The 16,702-nt window shown below is 46.3% G+C and overlaps 3 protein-coding genes across 3 annotated transcripts; 1 reads left to right on the top strand and 2 right to left on the bottom strand.

Annotated features, from left to right (window-relative positions):
• Window positions 1–3,786: 3,786 nt before the first annotated feature.
• On the bottom strand, window positions 3,787–5,755 carry LOC125544484 (guanine nucleotide-binding protein subunit beta-like protein A). The gene is made up of 2 exons (XM_048708197.1): window positions 4,784–5,755; window positions 3,787–4,096 (listed from the first exon to the last, which is right to left on the bottom strand). The coding sequence occupies exons 1-2, from the start codon at window positions 5,666–5,668 to the stop codon at window positions 3,983–3,985; spliced, it is 999 nt and encodes a 332-aa protein (XP_048564154.1). The 5' UTR covers window positions 5,669–5,755; the 3' UTR covers window positions 3,787–3,982.
• A 1,521-nt stretch (window positions 5,756–7,276) lies between these two features.
• LOC125544486 lies at window positions 7,277–10,175 on the top strand. The gene is made up of 8 exons (XM_048708199.1): window positions 7,277–7,901; window positions 8,189–8,450; window positions 8,860–8,931; window positions 9,071–9,138; window positions 9,225–9,366; window positions 9,463–9,543; window positions 9,643–9,735; window positions 9,815–10,175. The coding sequence occupies exons 2-8, from the start codon at window positions 8,223–8,225 to the stop codon at window positions 9,914–9,916; spliced, it is 786 nt and encodes a 261-aa protein (XP_048564156.1). The 5' UTR covers window positions 7,277–7,901; window positions 8,189–8,222; the 3' UTR covers window positions 9,917–10,175.
• Window positions 10,176–10,316: 141 nt separating this feature from the next.
• On the bottom strand, window positions 10,317–16,294 carry LOC125544485 (EEF1A lysine methyltransferase 2-like). Its single transcript, XM_048708198.1, has 7 exons — window positions 15,869–16,294; window positions 14,768–14,893; window positions 14,022–14,213; window positions 13,551–13,647; window positions 11,709–11,812; window positions 10,823–10,874; window positions 10,317–10,738 (listed from the first exon to the last, which is right to left on the bottom strand). Exons 1-7 carry the CDS (start codon window positions 16,156–16,158, stop codon window positions 10,526–10,528), a joined length of 1,074 nt encoding a protein of 357 aa, XP_048564155.1. The 5' UTR covers window positions 16,159–16,294; the 3' UTR covers window positions 10,317–10,525.
• Window positions 16,295–16,702: the final 408 nt, after the last annotated feature.

Here is a 16,702-nt window from a genome sequence, read left to right on the forward strand (position 1 = left end):
ACACCCCCGTTGGTGTTCGCCCCCATGCCAACTCTGAGTCTGCCAACAAGAACCTGCTTCAGCCTTTCCTTGTTGAGAAGGTGCTCCCTAATGGCAAGTCAACTTGGGTATTGAACTCCTTTCTGGATATCATGCATCGCATCTTCCGCAACACTCTGTTCCCACGCATTGGCGACAAGGACAAGATCCATGCATATCTAGTGGACATGTTGCTCCTGTGTGCAGAGGCACGTTCTTCTCAGACTCAGCCACTTGATGTCTCACACATCATGTGGTGTGAGCTTCGATTTGCGGTGTTCACTCGCAAGGTACCTATCTATGGACCGTACCTGTTTCTGCTGCTCTCCACCACTTGGGAGAAGATGTACCCGGGTGATGAGTTCCTTGCTCCAGACTGGATTCGCCATGAGTCCATCAGCCTCCGCGTCAAGCCCAACTGGGCCAACACCACTCCCCGTGCTGAGGCCTCTTCTGCTAGGAGGGATGCTAGTGAGGAGGAGGCTGCTGCTGAGAATGTTGCTGAGGACCGTGCTGCTAGGTCCACCACTCCTTCCTCTGAGCCGTCATGGGCCAAGAAGCTAAAGGACAAGATGAAGACTCTCTTCTGCATGCAGGCAAAGGGACAGTACAGGGCTCACGTGGCTGACAAGGAGAGTCGCCGCCGTGATAAGAAGGTTATGAGGCTCTTTGGAGAAGATGTGTTTGGCGGGTCTGAGGACGTCATCACACCTGAGGCTGCCTGGATGTCAAAGCAGGGATACAAGTGGATCAGTTCAGAGGATGACTTCGAGGAGACTATCCCCGCCGCTGAGTCTGACGAGGAGCACGAGGAGCAGTGGGATGACTTCTCTGCCTGAGCCACCCCGTGTGTGTAGGTGTCCTCTCTGCCTTTTTGGCGTCTCGATGCAAAGAGGGAGAGAGTGTAGGAATTTGCGTTGTGTCATGCTTGGTGCGTTTGTTTGCTTTGTCTTTTGGACCTTGTTTGTGCTTGTTTGCTCTTGTTTGGGTTGTGCTTTCGAGACCTTTCCTCATATGGTGTAAGACATATGCACTTTATCTATCGTAGTTAACTTATGTTTGTGCTATCTTGTCTAGTGATAGATATGCCTTATCTCTATAATATAGGGGGAGCTTTGATCCTAGTATTCGTGTGCCGTGCAGTCCAAAGCACTCATCCAGGTGGCACACATCTAGGGGGAGCCCGTCTATATTCTAGAGAGGAGGGGTTTGCATTTACTTAATATTATTTTCCTTGTGCAAATCCCAGTATTGTCATCAATCCACCAAAAAGGGGGAAACTGTAAGGGCATATTTATCCCTAAGTGTTTTGGTGATTGATGACAACGCATTTGCGGACTAATCGTGTGCCTTGAGTATTCCAGACACTTCATTGCTAGGCACAAGACGGTTGGGTGCCCCTCGAAGACTGATGAATACGGCGTCTTTTCTACATTTCTTTTTGGTGGATTTGAGTCATAGGAAAGCCGTACTATTAAGAGGGGGTCCGCATTGGAAAGGTTTGGGTGGAATCACCACGTACACGTCTCCTTCTTGCCTCCTCCTTTTCCTTGGAGCTTCCTCCGTTTTCTTGCCTCCCTTGTCTGGCTGCTGTGGTTGGTCGCGGTAGTACTGCTCCCAGGAAAACGGTAGTACCGTAGGCATCTGCGGTAGTACCGCGCGGTGGCGCGGTAGTACCGCAGGTGCCCACGGTAGTACCGCTCCCTTGGAGCCGCACTACCACTGCCCACCAGGCTAGTGCCGCCCCTTTGCGGTAGTAGGGGCGGATGTAATTTTTTACATCCGCACCTACCGCGGTAGTACCGTTTTCGTCGAGCGGTAGTACCGCGCTATGCAGTCAGGCAGTAGTACCGCCCCTCGGCGGTACTACTGTGTCGAGTTTTTGCTACTTCCGTTTCTTTGCAGAAGTAGGCACGGAAGTTCCCTTCCCCCTGGCTGGGGGTTTTTGCCTTGCGGTAGTACCGCATGGGGGGCGCGGTAGTACCGCGCGTGCAGAAGTACCGCCCCCAGCTCATGCGCGTCTGTTTATCTTTACTGTCGCTGGGGTTGCGGCAGTACCGTGGGTCGGTACGGTAGTACCGCACAGCCGTGCGGTAGTACCGCTTGGTTGCAAGCAGTAGTACCGCGCGGCCTTGCGGTAGTACCGCTGGCCAGGCGCGGTAGTACGCTGGCTGCGGGCTGGTTGGTGGGTAACGGTTGGATCCTTTTCCCACACTATATAAGGGGTCCCCTTCTTCTCCGTTGACTTACCTCTTCCACCCTAAGCTCCATTATTGCTCTAAGCTCCATTTTCGCCCGATCTCACTCCCTAGCCGACCAAACTTGTTGATTTGCTCGGGAGTGGTTGAGAAGGCCTCGATCTACACTTCCACCAAGAGATATTTGATTCCCCCCACTAATCCCTTGCGGATCTTGTTACTCTTGGTTGTTTGAGCATCCTAGACGGTTGAGGTCACCGCAAAGCCATAGTCCATTGTGGTGAAGTTTCGTGGTGTCGTTGGGAGCCTCCAATTAAGTTGTGGATATTGCCCCAACCTAGTTTGTAAATGTTCGGTCGCCGCCTCCAATGGCACCAATAGTGGAATTATGGCATCTCGCATTGTGTGAGCGCGTGAGAAGAATACGGTGGCCCTAGTGGCTTCTTGAAGAGCATTGTGCCTCCACACCGCTCCAACGAAGACATACTTCCTCTCAAAGGGAAGGAACTTCGGCAACACATCATCGTCTCCACCGTCTCCACTCTTGGTTATCTCGTGTCTTTACTTGTGCAAACTTTTTGTTTCATATATCTTGCTTGCTTGTATTCCTATCCTTGTTGCATCATATAGGTTGTTCACCTAGTTGCATATCTATACAACCTACTTTAATGCAAAGTTTAAATTGTTAAAGAAAAGCTAAAAATTGTTAGTTGCCTATTCACCCCCCTCCCCCTCTAGTCAACCATATCGATCCTTTCAGCCTGGTTTGTGAATCCTTTTTTATGGACCGTGTGGCATCGTTGGATCCGTTGTACCGCCAGCAATATGCCACCCAAAAGAAGAATGGAGGGCCAACGGCCGTAGTTGAGCATGAAGGAGAGAAGCGACCGAGGGCAAGACCAACTCCAAGGTGGACGAGGAGCGTGATGCGGCATCGTTCGCCTTGCAACAAACTTTGCAAGGCATGATGACCCAAAAGGAAGCACGAGACGAGAGGAAGGTCTACATCAAGTTCCAAACAAAGATGCTCGAGATGAAGGAGACCATCAAAAGGAGGAAGCTTGAGACTGAGGAGGCCGTCCAAACGAAGAAGCTCGAGACTGAAGCGACCAATGTTCTCATTGCGAAAGTGGAGATCATGGCGCTGGAGTTGAGAAGACGTCACTAAGGAGAAGGGTTTGGTTCGAGAAGAAACAAAAGCGATGCTAAATGACTGAGCTACGGCCAAGGGCAAGCTAAATTATTGATGAATACTTTGACGCTATGGCCGCGGCCTATTTCAGTTTTTAATTATTTGCTCCGGTGCCTGCGGCTGCAGTCGTGAGGAGTTGGCCTCAGTGGAGCAGCGCGCCGTTCTACATAGCAGTTGCGGATCGTATGCGCTCCTAATTAACGCAACCTAGGGGACTAGAAGCGGAAGCACGACAACAGCCACATAATTAACATCAGGCGGCAATTCAGAGTTCATACAGCATCAGCGACTCATATTATTAGATCACAGGAAATTGCAGGTCATTTGACATCATTCTTAGAAAATCCCTCGACATAACAAGCAGCAACACTGGTTCCATGATTCACGAGACAATATATTGAACAGCCAAAACCAACAAACGATGCATTATCCATGAGATCATGACTGCGGCTAAGACACAGATAGTAAATTAAGCAGAAGTACCAAGGCAGATATTACGCCTCAAGACAGTCAAAAAAAGAAGATACCACAGCCGTTTTACCAGAACAGAGGCCACTAAAACAAGATACATAATCTAGCTAGAGTAGCTGAACCCCGAGATCTTGTAGATGCGGATAGTTCCATCGGTGTAACCAGCATAGAGAGTGCTGCCATCCGCGCTCCAGCTCAAGCAAGTGCAGTAGAGCATCTGGGCAAACAGTATGAAGCATATTAAGAAGCACCCAACAGACGATAGATTTTAACTTAATGTAGCAACTCTCAAATTTTAAAATGAGTTCGTAAAAACAGAACCAGTCAATTTAGCTATGCATTAGAACAAATGCACAACAAGTGCCTGTGCTTCCTACAAGTACCTCGCTTGACAATACAATGCAGCCTTAAGTTAGATGGGCAGGCAGCACCAGGGAAGATGAACATAAAACATTTCATAACAATGTATGAAAAATAACCAACAGAACAAGCACATCCATGTACATTCCATGAATAAGAAAAGTACTGGTAGTGAACTTGCTATTTCTTTTTATGCCTGCATTAAAGCTCTTTATCAATTTGGCAACTTAAGTCAACCAGTTCTAGCTTAAAGAACAAAATAGCACAACTATGCAAGCTTTCAGCTGCATTATATAATGCGGTGAATCAAAACCCTCACTGGTAATGTTCAGAACCTATGCTAAATTCATCATTCCAACATGAAACTAATACGTTGTAAATCATAAATTAGACTACCACAATAAATACAGATGATAGAATGTAACAGATCTACATAGCCACAAGGGTAAGCTGGTCATACAAACAACACATTTACAAATTAACCAATAGTAAACAATCAAAGAAACACGGAAATAAGGAGTGATAGTGGGAATAGGAAATAAACCTGCTTCGTGGAGACAGGGACCTCGGGCCTAAGGTCCTGCACGATGTGCTTTGACTCAAGATCCCAGATCTTGATGGAATCCTGTGTCGCCGCGCAGAGCCAGTAGCGGTTGGGCGAGAAGCAAAGTGAGTTGATAATGGATCCCGCATCCAGCGAGTAGAGTCTCTTGCCCTCGGTCAAATCCCACAGCAAGGTGACGCCATCCTTGCCACCAGACGCGCAGAGCGAACCGTCTGGGCTGACTGCGACGGCGCTAACATAGCCACCATGACCATCAAGAGTGCAGCGGAGCTTGCAGTTGGTGAGGTTCCAGACCTTGACGGAGCGGTCCCATGAGCCCGAGACGATGGTCGGGGCGAAGTTGTTGGGTGAGAAACGGACGCAGGACACCCAGCCAGTGTGGCCCTCGCCGCCTCCGAGGTCACCGCCGATGGTGTACTTGCACTCACCGAGGGTGTTCCAGAGCTTGATGGTGCGGTCGCGGGACGCCGAGACGATCTGTCGGTTGTCAATGGAGAAGGCGACGGAGAGGACGTCCTTCTCGTGGCCGACGAAGCGGCGGGTGGTGACCCCGGTGGAGAGGTCCCAGAGGCGGAGCTCGCCGTCCCAGGATCCGGAGAGCGCGAACTGGCCGTCGGAGCTGAGGACGACGTCCTGGACGAAGTGGCCGTGGCCGGTGAGGCGGCGGAAGGGGACGCCGTACTCGGAGCTGGAGTCCTGGGTGGCCTGGATGGGGTTGGTGAGATCCCAGACGAGCAGCGACTTGTCGCGGGAGGAGGAGACGATGAAGGGCGAGTTGTCGATGGGCGTCGCGATGGCCGTGACCACGTCGTTGTGGCCGCGCATCACGCCGGCGTACACGAGGGACTCCTGCGCTCCGGCCATGGTGGTGGGGCGGAGCGAGCGCTAGGGTTTTGGGGGTGCGGTGGATGCGGCGGCGCAGGCTAGAGATGAGAAGGAAAGCGGGCGGAGAGGGAGGAGGAGGAGTTTATAGTGGGGGCGGGCGTGAGGCGCTAGGGTTTTCGTGGATTAGTGGACTTTGTGCTCAGTTGAGCGGAAATCGTGACCGTCCGATGCACACCGAGAGGGATCTCTGGGCTGCACCCCAGGAGGCCCATTGCAAACGCTGCAGATCGTCTCACTTGCGCATGGGCCTATAGCTTACCATTCTCCTCTTCTCTGCCCCATGGGCTTAATCATCGCTACGGAGGGAAAAGGCAAGAAATGCTTTGGTCCTCTGCATGAGGCGGGAAATGCTTTGCTTCTATGCTCTTGCTTGGGTGAAACATTTAGGTGACCACCACAAGAAAATTCGAGCATAAGATGACTCAAGAAAAGGATCGCGTCATGACATATTAGTATTAGCAGCTACTCCTATCAACTAAGGGGATTTTTTATTAAAAGGATATTCGTACAATTTTTTAAGAATTAGAATCCTTAAGGAGTTTTCCTATGTTGGTTATTTGATTCGTACAATTGAATCATATACATATTGTCCTAAGAAATTCTTTGCACTACATTTCATATAAAATCTTTAATTCACCCAAATATCCTGGAAAAAATCCTTAGTTTTCCGGGAATGTTAAAGAATTGACTTAAGTTTCTTTTTAAGCTTTCCCAGCGAACGCCTAGAATTGCCATGCGTAAACAAATAAAATTGTCATGATGTTCTAAGGGATTTGTTATGCTCTAAAGCGACAATTACCATGTACTTAGTACAGAAAACTGGCAGAAAATTCATCACGCTGCGCACAGTAACTGTCATGCGTTCAATTGGGATCTGACAGTCCGCATTCGCTGGGATTGCCTAAAAAATGACGTTCGCTGATAAGTGGTGTCCTTTTTTTTTTCTATGGTGCAAGCAAAATCATGTAGAGTCCAATCGGACATCCCCATTGTTTTTGCAACCCTGCGAGGCTGCGACTCAATAAGGCAGTGTGGAGAAAGGATCCGTCTTTCTCAAGAAAGAACCCCATGAATGAAATCAAACCGGCGTTCTGCTCTGTGCTGTCCACGTCGCGGTGCCAAGGTGTTCTGCTCTGTGCTGTCCATGGAGAACCGGATGGGCGCTTGTTGAGCACAGAGACAGAAACGGAGTCCTGATCCACCCCCAACCACGTCCGGTTGTCAGATCAACGAAGTAATCACTCGTTGCCGTGGTCGAATGGCAGGGAAAGGGACGTTTCACAGCGGCTCTCGGCCGTTCGTTCCCTGATTGATTGCAGCGGGTCAGCTAAGTGCACAAGTTACCAGGGCAGGGAGGGCCGTGAATCTTGCAAACATGCTCGCCGATGAACGGGATCGATTTTGTACCCCATGAAATTTGGTGCTTTGGCGGCAGCACAAAGGCAGGATCGGTTTCCCAACAATCATGCCAACTCCCAGGTACTTTTCCAGAGCATCTCTGAGTTGGGTTAGCTACCTCCTTTCTCTATCTATGGAAACAAATTCGTCTCCAATCTGTCTATCCTACTATAATCAGGAAACTAATCAACAGGGCACCGTCTATACAGCGGTGGACGAGATAAAAAAGGAACATTTCATTTCACAGATAAGGCAAATGAGGGCCTATCTATCCATCCCGCACTGACGGGAGCAGACAGGTACCCTATCTTGTAGGAGTGCCCAACAAAAAAAAACAATAGTCAGTTACCGGCGGGACGGGACGCCCTGCGAAGATCCGCGGCGCGAATCGCGAGGCCGCCATCAGGTGATTCTTCTCAAAAGAACCAAATAAAACGCAACGGAGGCCAGTAGCGGAGGGGCACCTAACCCATCGATCTCTTGCTTCTCTACTGGATGTTTGGGATCTCCATGTCCCGCCCTGCAAGCGTCCCCCTGCCCTGCTCCTCCCAAGCCCTTCTCCCCTTCTTGATGTTGTTGGCCTGCCTCTCCTACTCTCCTCTTCCTCCTCCCCCCCTGCCGCTCTCCTGGTGGCTTGCATATCATATCCTCCCTCCATTCTTCCTTTCTTCACTCAAGCCAAGCTCTTTGCTTCTTGGGGTTGCCATGCCTCATAATCTCATTCTCACGGCTTGAGAAAAGATCGGGCCTTGCCTTTTCCAGCTGCACCGGCTTGCTTGGCGCGGCCTTCGTCCCATTTGCACCCCCTCCCCAGGTAACATGCAGTTCATGGCCCTTTTCGTGTACCTCCGTGCCTGCCTCCGTGCATGGGCGCATGGCTCTTTTAATTAGCTCCTTTCTGTAAGCAAAGGGGATGTCTGGTGGAATGGAAAGACGCTTCAAAAAGAGCTGCCTTTTCTGCCATCTCGTGTCATGTTCGTGGCATGATTCTTTGTCATGTGGTGCGACTTAACATGGATTGCGTGCGTGGTCTTTGTTCCGGACAAGCTCCTTTTCGATATAGCGTCCCTGAAAAATCATGGATGCTTATGTTATCCACAGCTGTGTTTCAATCGGCAAGGCCATTGATCCGAGGATGGCGGACCACTTCGCGCTCATGACGGGACGGATGATCACGGAGGCGACGCTTCAGGGCGCCATCTTTGATGCCCCTTCCGCGAAGGATGCTTGTGATCATCATGATCCTTCTATTTTTGAGGACGGGAGGACCAAGACTGGTGTCATGGTGGAATGCAGAATCTGCCAAGAAGAAGGTGATCAAGCCTACATGGAGACCCCTTGCTCCTGCAAGGGTAGCCTCAAGGCAAGGCTTTCTGCTCCTCTCCCAGCTTGATCATTCCATATGCTGTCAAATTATCCTTGGTTGTTCAAAGTCTGAGCACCAGAAATAACCTCAAGTTGAAAACCCGCTTATTATTACCTCGTCCATCTTCAACAATGGAACAGAGGTCGCTTTCGTATTAGATACGTCCATATCAAAATGCCACCGGGAGCACAAATTTCTATTTCTGTCTTCCATACCACTATCAGTGAATTATTTCTTCTCTGTTATCGGAACCAAATCGGATTTTTCGAGGGATTCTATCCTTGTGTCGATAGAATCATGATTTTCATGTAGATTCGACCACCCTTTTATTTTTTCCTAGCAGATGCCCATTTAATCCTGCCAGCCAACAGAGGTTTTACTTGAACTAGTTTGTTGCTGCCTGCAGTACGCTCACCACATATGCATCCAGAGGTGGTGTAACGAGAAGGGAGACACCATATGTGAGATATGCTTACAGGTGAGTAATTCTCAACGGAAACCAGAAAGAAGCAGCTGAGTTCAGTTTGCCCTTTACTTCCCTGTAAAGCCATCATCAGTCTTCAGTGCCAAAAGATAGTTTGTTGACTAATTTCTTGTCTTTGCTACCTATGGCACAGCAATTTACACCAAACTACAGTGCCCCTTTGAAGTTGTTTCGGATCGGAAGAAACCAAATTAGCTTCAGGTGTCACTTGGTGCTTAAGATCCTTGGTAATATTTTCATCCAAGAAGGGCCTATCTGACATCCTAGGCCCTCTCTTCTCACTGCAGGAGAGCTGGAGGAACACCAGAGAATCTCAACGCTGGAGAAAACGTTTCCCAAACCGCTGATCATGCTGCCGGCACATCAAGCTTTGACTCTCAATTTTGCAATCCAAAAGGCGTCACCTACTGCCGTGTGATTGCCATCGCCGTAAGTGCTATAGAATGTAAACCTTCCATGCATCTGGCACGAGTACTCATGCTGCAGCCAACTAACGCATGTGTGGTCCGAAACATGCACCTTCAGTTGATGGCTCTGCTGGTGCTCCGTGACGCAATCTCGCTTGTCCTCGGCGGCCCCGAGGTGTACTCGATGGCACTGATCACTGTAAGAGTCTGAATCATGTAACCTGATTAGATCTTTCTATTTTCTTACCCTGAATGTGATTCATGGGCAATTCTGATATGGATTGCGTTGATGAGACAGCTGCTGATGTTCAGAACAGCCGGAGTTGTCATACCCATCTACATTATCTTGATATCAGTTGTCACATTGCTCCATCGGTACAGTCAACACCAGGTCTGTCTTACCCATGTCCAGTCACGTATCTAAAAAACCTCGGTTTCAATCAGAATGTAATGTTTTTATGCTAATGCAGGATGTGCATGGCGCAACGCCAGTTACAGAACCTGTAGGAATTGAGGACACAGAGAGCCTGCCGCCGACGCCACCTCAACAGCATGTCATCAGCATCCAGTAGCAAGCTGCACAAGGAGAATGGTGGTTAGATTCTGTCAAATATTATTAGTCTCCCCCGCAAAAAAAAAATATTATTAGTCTCATTGGATGAAGTTAGCGAGATCGACGCTGGCTGTCATAGGATACAGAAGATGCAAAATCATTGCAAGTGTAAAGATGTTCCGTAGAATTGTACACAAAGCATATACTAGGAACAACACACTTGACTTAACAAGTCATGGAGATGAGAAGTGAAATTGAAGTGGGCATGTGTATATAAAGTTTAAGAAACCCTAGGCAAGTGTGAGTGAGTGTACAGGCTTTCCAACATTCATGGCAGTGAAAATTTTGTGCCCAGCCACAGAAGACACCAGGCACTAAAACGTCTGCATTCTCTTTGGAAAAAGCAGGGAAACTCTGTATGAAAATAGGCAAAAGTTCACGGTTACATAAATAATACAGTACATCATGTCCCTCCTGTTCGTTTACACAACACAAAAATTGCTTCATAAGTGTTCTCTTACTCTCTGTCCTTGTAAACTGGAAAGGACTGCCAGTATAGGCTACAACAACAACCTGAGGATAAAATTGAGCTACAACATAGAGAGAAAAACACTCTTAAGCTGGCCTTTCACGCCCGTTGGAAAGCCACGGTGCACACTTGAGACCCCTCAACTCCGCCAAACATGATGGTAGGATACGTTTGGACATGATCCAAGTATCGGAAGATCTGGTGCGAATCACCTGCACCTCTGTCTGTGTCCTCCTTACCAAATTTCCGCATACCGAACTCTTCTACTTCTTGCAGAAGCTCATCCTTTGTGTGATTACATGATGTTATGACCTGAAGACATAAGCATAAGTTTCAATTCTACAGGACTGGTGTAAGATAAGAGTTTCAGAGAGTTTGCACGGAGAAAGTACTGACCACAAGGCCACCTGGTTCAACCAAGTTTGATATAGATTCCCAATACATCACTCTGAAGCAAAGAAAAAAAAAACACCATAAAGAGAACAATGTTAACTCAACGTGGTACTGATTATTGAATCATACTTGAGATATCTTTAACATAGACTTCTTGTGTATTGGAACCGCATATCCCAAACAAGTTAGGGTAGGCTAGAGGTGAAACCCATAAGATCTCGCGACCAAATCATGGTTCTGGCACATGGATAGCAAGCTTCCACGCACCCCTGTTCATGGCTAGTTCTTTGGTGATACTCCAATCCTTCAAATCTCTCTCTACGGACTCCTCCCATGTCAAATTTGGTCTACCCCGATATCTCTCGACATTATCCGCACGCTTTAGCCATCCGCTATGCACTGGAGCTTTTGGAGGCCTGCGCTGAATATGCCCAAACCATCTCAGACGATGTTGGACAGGCTTCTCTTCAATTGGTGCTACGCCAACTCTATCCTATATGTGCATATACCACATTGCAATGAAATATAACTCACTGGTTGAGTTGTTAAAATCAACACGGTGTGCTGGTAAGCAGTGAAACTCAGCTATCTACTGCACTATGCAGATCTGAAACTAAACTAAATTGAAAGTCGGGCTCATACAGCCTAAAGCCCTAAAGGCTAAAGCTATGCTATTCACTATTACAGAATGCCAACAAATAAAAACTATCCAGATAGGAGACCTAATTTCCAGATTTCTAGCTATTCCAACTCTAGTATGCAAAATTTGCAGGTTCTTGTTAGATAATCAAATCTCACAGAACATATCAACAATATTTAATTCCACAGGCTAAAAGGAAATTTTAAGGGGGTGGCTAACCAAAGAATGACCGAGTCGTAGTTCTTGTACCTTTTTGCACGGCCATCTGGATGCAATCCAATGGCATCCAATGTCCCTTTATCTGTAATAATTTTGAATTTCCTGTCTAACTTTGTCTCAAGTACATCATCGACCTGGTGGAGACAGAAATATGAGTTACTACAGTCGTCAAAACACCATAACTGTAAGTACTTAATAACCATTTGATAAGGGCATCTCCTACTGCCCTCCCCAAACCTGCCCCATTTGTCAGCCCGGACAGTCAGGACTAAAAAAAAAAAATACAGCCCAGCAGGCCTCCCCAAACCTCTCCATTTGTCTGGACTGTCCAGACCGCCCCAAACCCAGCCTACATATGGGGAGGATATGGGGCTGTATGGACATGTCCGCAATGTCAGCCCAAACCCTGGGCCTATCCCAAAATCAACAAAAAAAATGTCCGCCCCCAAATCTAGCTCACTTTCCTCAGCTCGCCGCCCCACCTCCATCCACCATCGCCATGTCTGGATCGGTGGACGACGGCATCGATTGGGAACTCTTGGAGGCAGAGGACGACGAGGACCTCGCCTTTCGCCAATCGAGGGTCGAGACCCAAGGCTGTCTGTCGTCCCCTCCACCCCGGCACGGGTGAAGTGGCAGTGGGCCATCATCGCCGCCCACCGTCCCCGCCGCGGCGCAGTTCGAGCTCCGTCCCTGGCTGCCCGGCACGGGTGGAGCAACGCTGGTCGAGCTCGTCCGAGGCGGCGCCATGGCCCTCCCGCTGGGCGGATCCAGCTCGCGCTGTGTGTTCGGCTCGCACAACGCGTCCTTCTCCTCCGCTCCAGTACCCATGCCATCCTCGTCCGAGGACGAGCAGGTGGTCCACGGCATCCTTTGATGCTCCTTGGCCACGAAGGAGTCTGCCACCTGCCGCCGTCGGAAGAACGCGAAGGCGCTCTGGGAGGGTATCAAGGCTTCGCAATGTGAAGCTGAAAAGGCCGCCCGAGCCAAAGCCCTCGCCAATGAACAAGCCCGCGCCGCCAGAGCCCTCGCCGGACAAGGATTCTAATAACCCCTACGACGCATTCATTCACTTCCACTTCAGAAAACACCTGTGAAGTGTTGATTGTCCTACTGCTATATCCTATGGCTTTGGAATGTGTTGTCTCACGGCTATGTCCTATGTCTTTGAACTATGTTGTACGAACTTGTCCTATGTCCTATGTCAATTGGTTGTGCTAAGAGCAAGTCCAGTTATGGAGGAATAGCAGTAGACAAATGATTAACAAAGAGCTCACCAATTTCAAGAAAAAAAAATGCATGCATGGCAAGTACAGAGTTGAATATCTTTACACTCACAAAGTGAGCCTTTGAATATACATGCAAACTACCACTAGATATTTGATTTCTTCAGTATGTTTGCTCAATTCATGACAATTGATTTTATTTTATGTGGTGGAGCTTTAGGGCTGAATACATTTTCTTCCCGGTAAACTGCACTTTTTGTTGACATTATCTGCCACCAACTGGATACTGTATCTGCTATGACGGAAAAATAGTATACATTCCCCTCGTTTATGGTCTTTCATGCTTTTACTTTTAGGGATGTTAGAAATATAAGTAAAAAAGAGGCGACTTGGGTAAACAAACTATGTAGACTCTTAAGTGTTTGTGCTTTTCTACAAGATGCAAAGATGCTTCTCATTTAGCTAAGACTCGTCGAGACTAGTGAAAGTAGCTATTGTTATCATATGCTCTTTCTTTTTTAGGCTACAGAATATGTAAGAACATGTTAATTACAGTTAAGAAATTTAGAATATAATAACAAAGTGTAGACTTCGTAGACAAATATACAAATATAAGAGGACTTCCATCTGAATACAGTATACTGACCAAAAAACTTATAGTAGTGAACCCATCACGAGCAGCAAGGTTTCTTGCAAGTTCAATGGCTCCTTCACTGTAATCAGTTCCTGTTAAATCTGAAAACCTGAAAAACGAAACTATTCATTCTTTTGCAAACATATGATCTTCAAAATCATAATAAGGGCGACTTTGGCGTTAACAGTGGCTTCCAAAAGCACTGCTTCACTTTAATAAAAACGGAAATATTTAACTAGAACTGAGAACGGGTATTTCGGAAGTAGTCTATTCAGTTCTTAGAAAGTTAGGAATACATTAAAAAAAACATTGCTCTGCGCACATAATTCAAGCAAAACAATTGTATTAACAAACTATGCAACATGATGACATCATTTCTTAAGTACCATATTATTAAATTAGCGTAATTAATTCAATAAACCTTTACTGTGTATAATGGGTATAAACAGGAAAAACATATTTAAGATTACTCATTGTCTGTACCCCTGCTTGGCAAGTGCTTGCAGAAGGAGGCCGTTGCCAGTTCCAAGATCGAGCACGGGGTAGTCAAACAAGTGTTTATCATCAACTTCAAATTTGATGTTGTCATTAGCCGATGAAAGTCCACCTTGGAAAAAGCTTACACACAATTTTTTTGTCCAAATGGCAACAGTATCCATTACATCTGCACCAAACCTACCAAAAGAGAAATATTGTGCTCAGTAGCAACGAATAATAAATAACTCAAGCATTCGATATACTCCGCAAAATAGCACTAGGAACCTTAAAGTATCAATGAAGAATTCAATATTTTCTACAAAATCTCCAGTATTATGTCAATTGTCAATTACGTAAATAAGTGGGTTTTGGTGTGAGTACGTGCCTGTACTCCAGATTCTAAGTTTGAGGAACCAAAAATGAAAAAGTGAGTATGCATGCTCAATGGCTCACTTACATTTTTCTAATGCATGCACTATGTCTATAATACAGATGAACAACGGCTTCATGAAAAAAAATTAGTTGATAATGAAAGAAGAATAAGAATAATAAAGTTTGTATTCAACACAAAATAGAGCTAACATTTTATAATCTGCACTATACAAATTCCAAACAATAAAAACAGTTACATTGTAAAACCAATTAGTGACAGCCTTTTGGCTTTCTTGTAGTAACCGATATGACGTCATGTGATTTTTCTATACAAAATTAGACACTTTCAATCAATATAAAAGAACCTAAAATTTAATTACCATATTTCTCCAGCATGGCCGTGTTCCTGAAAATTTGCGAGATCTTCAGAATAAGAAGCATCCCAATAACTTTGTAGCCCCAACATTGAGCCTTCCTCATTAGGATCTTGGTCATCTTTGTCAGAACTGCCTCGACAGAAGGGTATTTTAGAACATTTTTATGAATTATTGAGAAAATTATACAAATAACAGGCTAGCGAATAGAGTTTTTTTTCTTGTCAAATACATTAATTTGAAGTTGTCGTACAGTTTTATTATTTGGACAACATGTTCACCTACCTTAATACAAGATAAGAAAATTGTTATATTTTAGGTCTGAATACACTTATGCTAATCCCGTGGTGGAGTGATAACATGACATACATTTTATGAATTTCCCACCTTTGTTCATAGCTATACTTAATTAGAAAGTGCATAATGCAAAATGGTAAGCATAACAACCATAATTAGAAACTTTTCTTGGTGGCTATTTATCCACTATGTTCTTCTCATAGCCATTCCAAACTCATATCTATGATAGTTTAGTCGTGCTTCTATTTTGTTTATTGTACTTTAGTTACATGAAAGTAAGGACACCCTTATATTTATATTTAATACTCCCTCTGTTCACAAATTTAATATGTCTAACTTTTTTCTGAATCGGATGTATACAGACACATTTTGGTGTGTTTGTTCACATTTCAGTCCATATGTAGTCCATATTGAAATATCCAAAACATCTTATATTTGTGAACGGAAGGAGTATATGCTTGAGCCATGTGGCAAACCCTGCACCAAAACTCTAAAAAACTCCATACAACTATCTTTTATCTAGATTTTTCTACCATTTGCAACGAGTAATGGTAATAATTTATTCTAGACCATTCATGAAAAATATCTAAACCCCTTTAAATTTCTCCAGAGCTTTGATCTAATATCACCTATAGCAGGCATCTTGATCTTTTTGAGGGCTTACGAATATTCTAGAATGTTATGTATGCATCACATACTCTTAACAGTCACCCCATACTGAAGCTAGAGGAACATTATTATTTCCTGCACAAATCAGTAGATCTACGTTTCAAACTCAGCTAATTTGCATAAAGAAAGAGCGAGGAGTACCAGTAATCAGAGGCAGCGGAGGGGAAGTTCCCGGCGGCCGCCGCCGCGGCGAGCACATCGGCAGCGTCGGCGTAGCGCTGGTCATCGTCTAGCGTGCTCCCGTACTCGCTCCGCACGGACCACGAGTCCGCTGCCACTGACCGCTCGTCGTCCGAAGCCATCTCCAGGCCACCGCTGCCGCCGCCGCCCGCTGTGACGCCGGAGCCGGCGACGGGGAGCGGCAGCTGGGGGCGGGGCGGAGTGCCCTGCGGCAGCTCAGGCTCCTCGGGCGTCAGCCTGATTCCAGCCATGCGGATCGGGCGGGAGATCGCGGCGAGGGGCACGGTGGTACCGGGGTTAGAACTTGGACAGGGAGGCGGCTTGAATTTTAGCAATGCTTGGAGTGGCGATTTGTAACTCGGTCACTTTTGTAGACGGCGGAATGGAATGGTCGCTTGCACAACGTCAGAGCATCTCTAGCTCCGGTACTAGGTTCCGGCAAAACAGATCCGGTAAAATGCGTTCTGCAAATTTAGCAGGTTCTAATAAAGCAGATCCGATAAATTGTGTTCTGCAAATTTAAAAGCATGTTCGCCCTATAAGTAGTTTTGCCACACAATCATAGTTCATACATAGCAAATACATATTGTTGATATTAACCCACGTGGAAAGATGAACTTCAAAGAAAAAAGGATAGCTCCCAACTCAAGCACTTGGAAAGTTTAACTACATGATGATGTCAACAACAAAATTCAATGAGTCCTTGATACGTCTTCAACGTATCTACTTTTTCTAACGTTTTTGCTTTTGTTTTAAACTTTAATTTGCATGATTTAAATGAAACTAACCCGAACT

This window comes from Triticum urartu, chromosome 3 (genome assembly GCF_003073215.2).
Source record: "Triticum urartu cultivar G1812 chromosome 3, Tu2.1, whole genome shotgun sequence".
NCBI lineage: Eukaryota > Viridiplantae > Streptophyta > Magnoliopsida > Poales > Poaceae > Triticum > Triticum urartu.

Bases quoted from the DNA above. Each gene is read 5' to 3' on its own strand.
- LOC125544484 (XM_048708197.1), bottom strand. From the start codon at position 5,668: ATGGCCGGAGCGCAGGAGTCCCTCGTGTACGCCGGCGTGATGCGCGGC. The intron at 4,097-4,783 runs GTTTATTTCCTA...CTGTTTGCCCAG, and splicing joins TCCCTGTCTCCACGAAGCAG to ATGCTCTACTGCACTTGCTT.
- LOC125544486 (XM_048708199.1), top strand. From the start codon at position 8,223: ATGGCGGACCACTTCGCGCTCATGACGGGACGGATGATCACGGAGGCG. The intron at 8,451-8,859 runs GCAAGGCTTTCT...TGCTGCCTGCAG, and splicing joins CCTGCAAGGGTAGCCTCAAG to TACGCTCACCACATATGCAT. The intron at 9,139-9,224 runs GTGTCACTTGGT...TTCTCACTGCAG, and splicing joins AGAAACCAAATTAGCTTCAG to GAGAGCTGGAGGAACACCAG.
- LOC125544485 (XM_048708198.1), bottom strand. From the start codon at position 16,158: ATGGCTGGAATCAGGCTGACGCCCGAGGAGCCTGAGCTGCCGCAGGGC. The intron at 13,648-14,021 runs GTACAGACAATG...TTCGTTTTTCAG, and splicing joins CAAGCACTTGCCAAGCAGGG to GTTTTCAGATTTAACAGGAA. The intron at 10,875-11,708 runs GTACAAGAACTA...TCTTTGCTTCAG, and splicing joins CCAGATGGCCGTGCAAAAAG to AGTGATGTATTGGGAATCTA.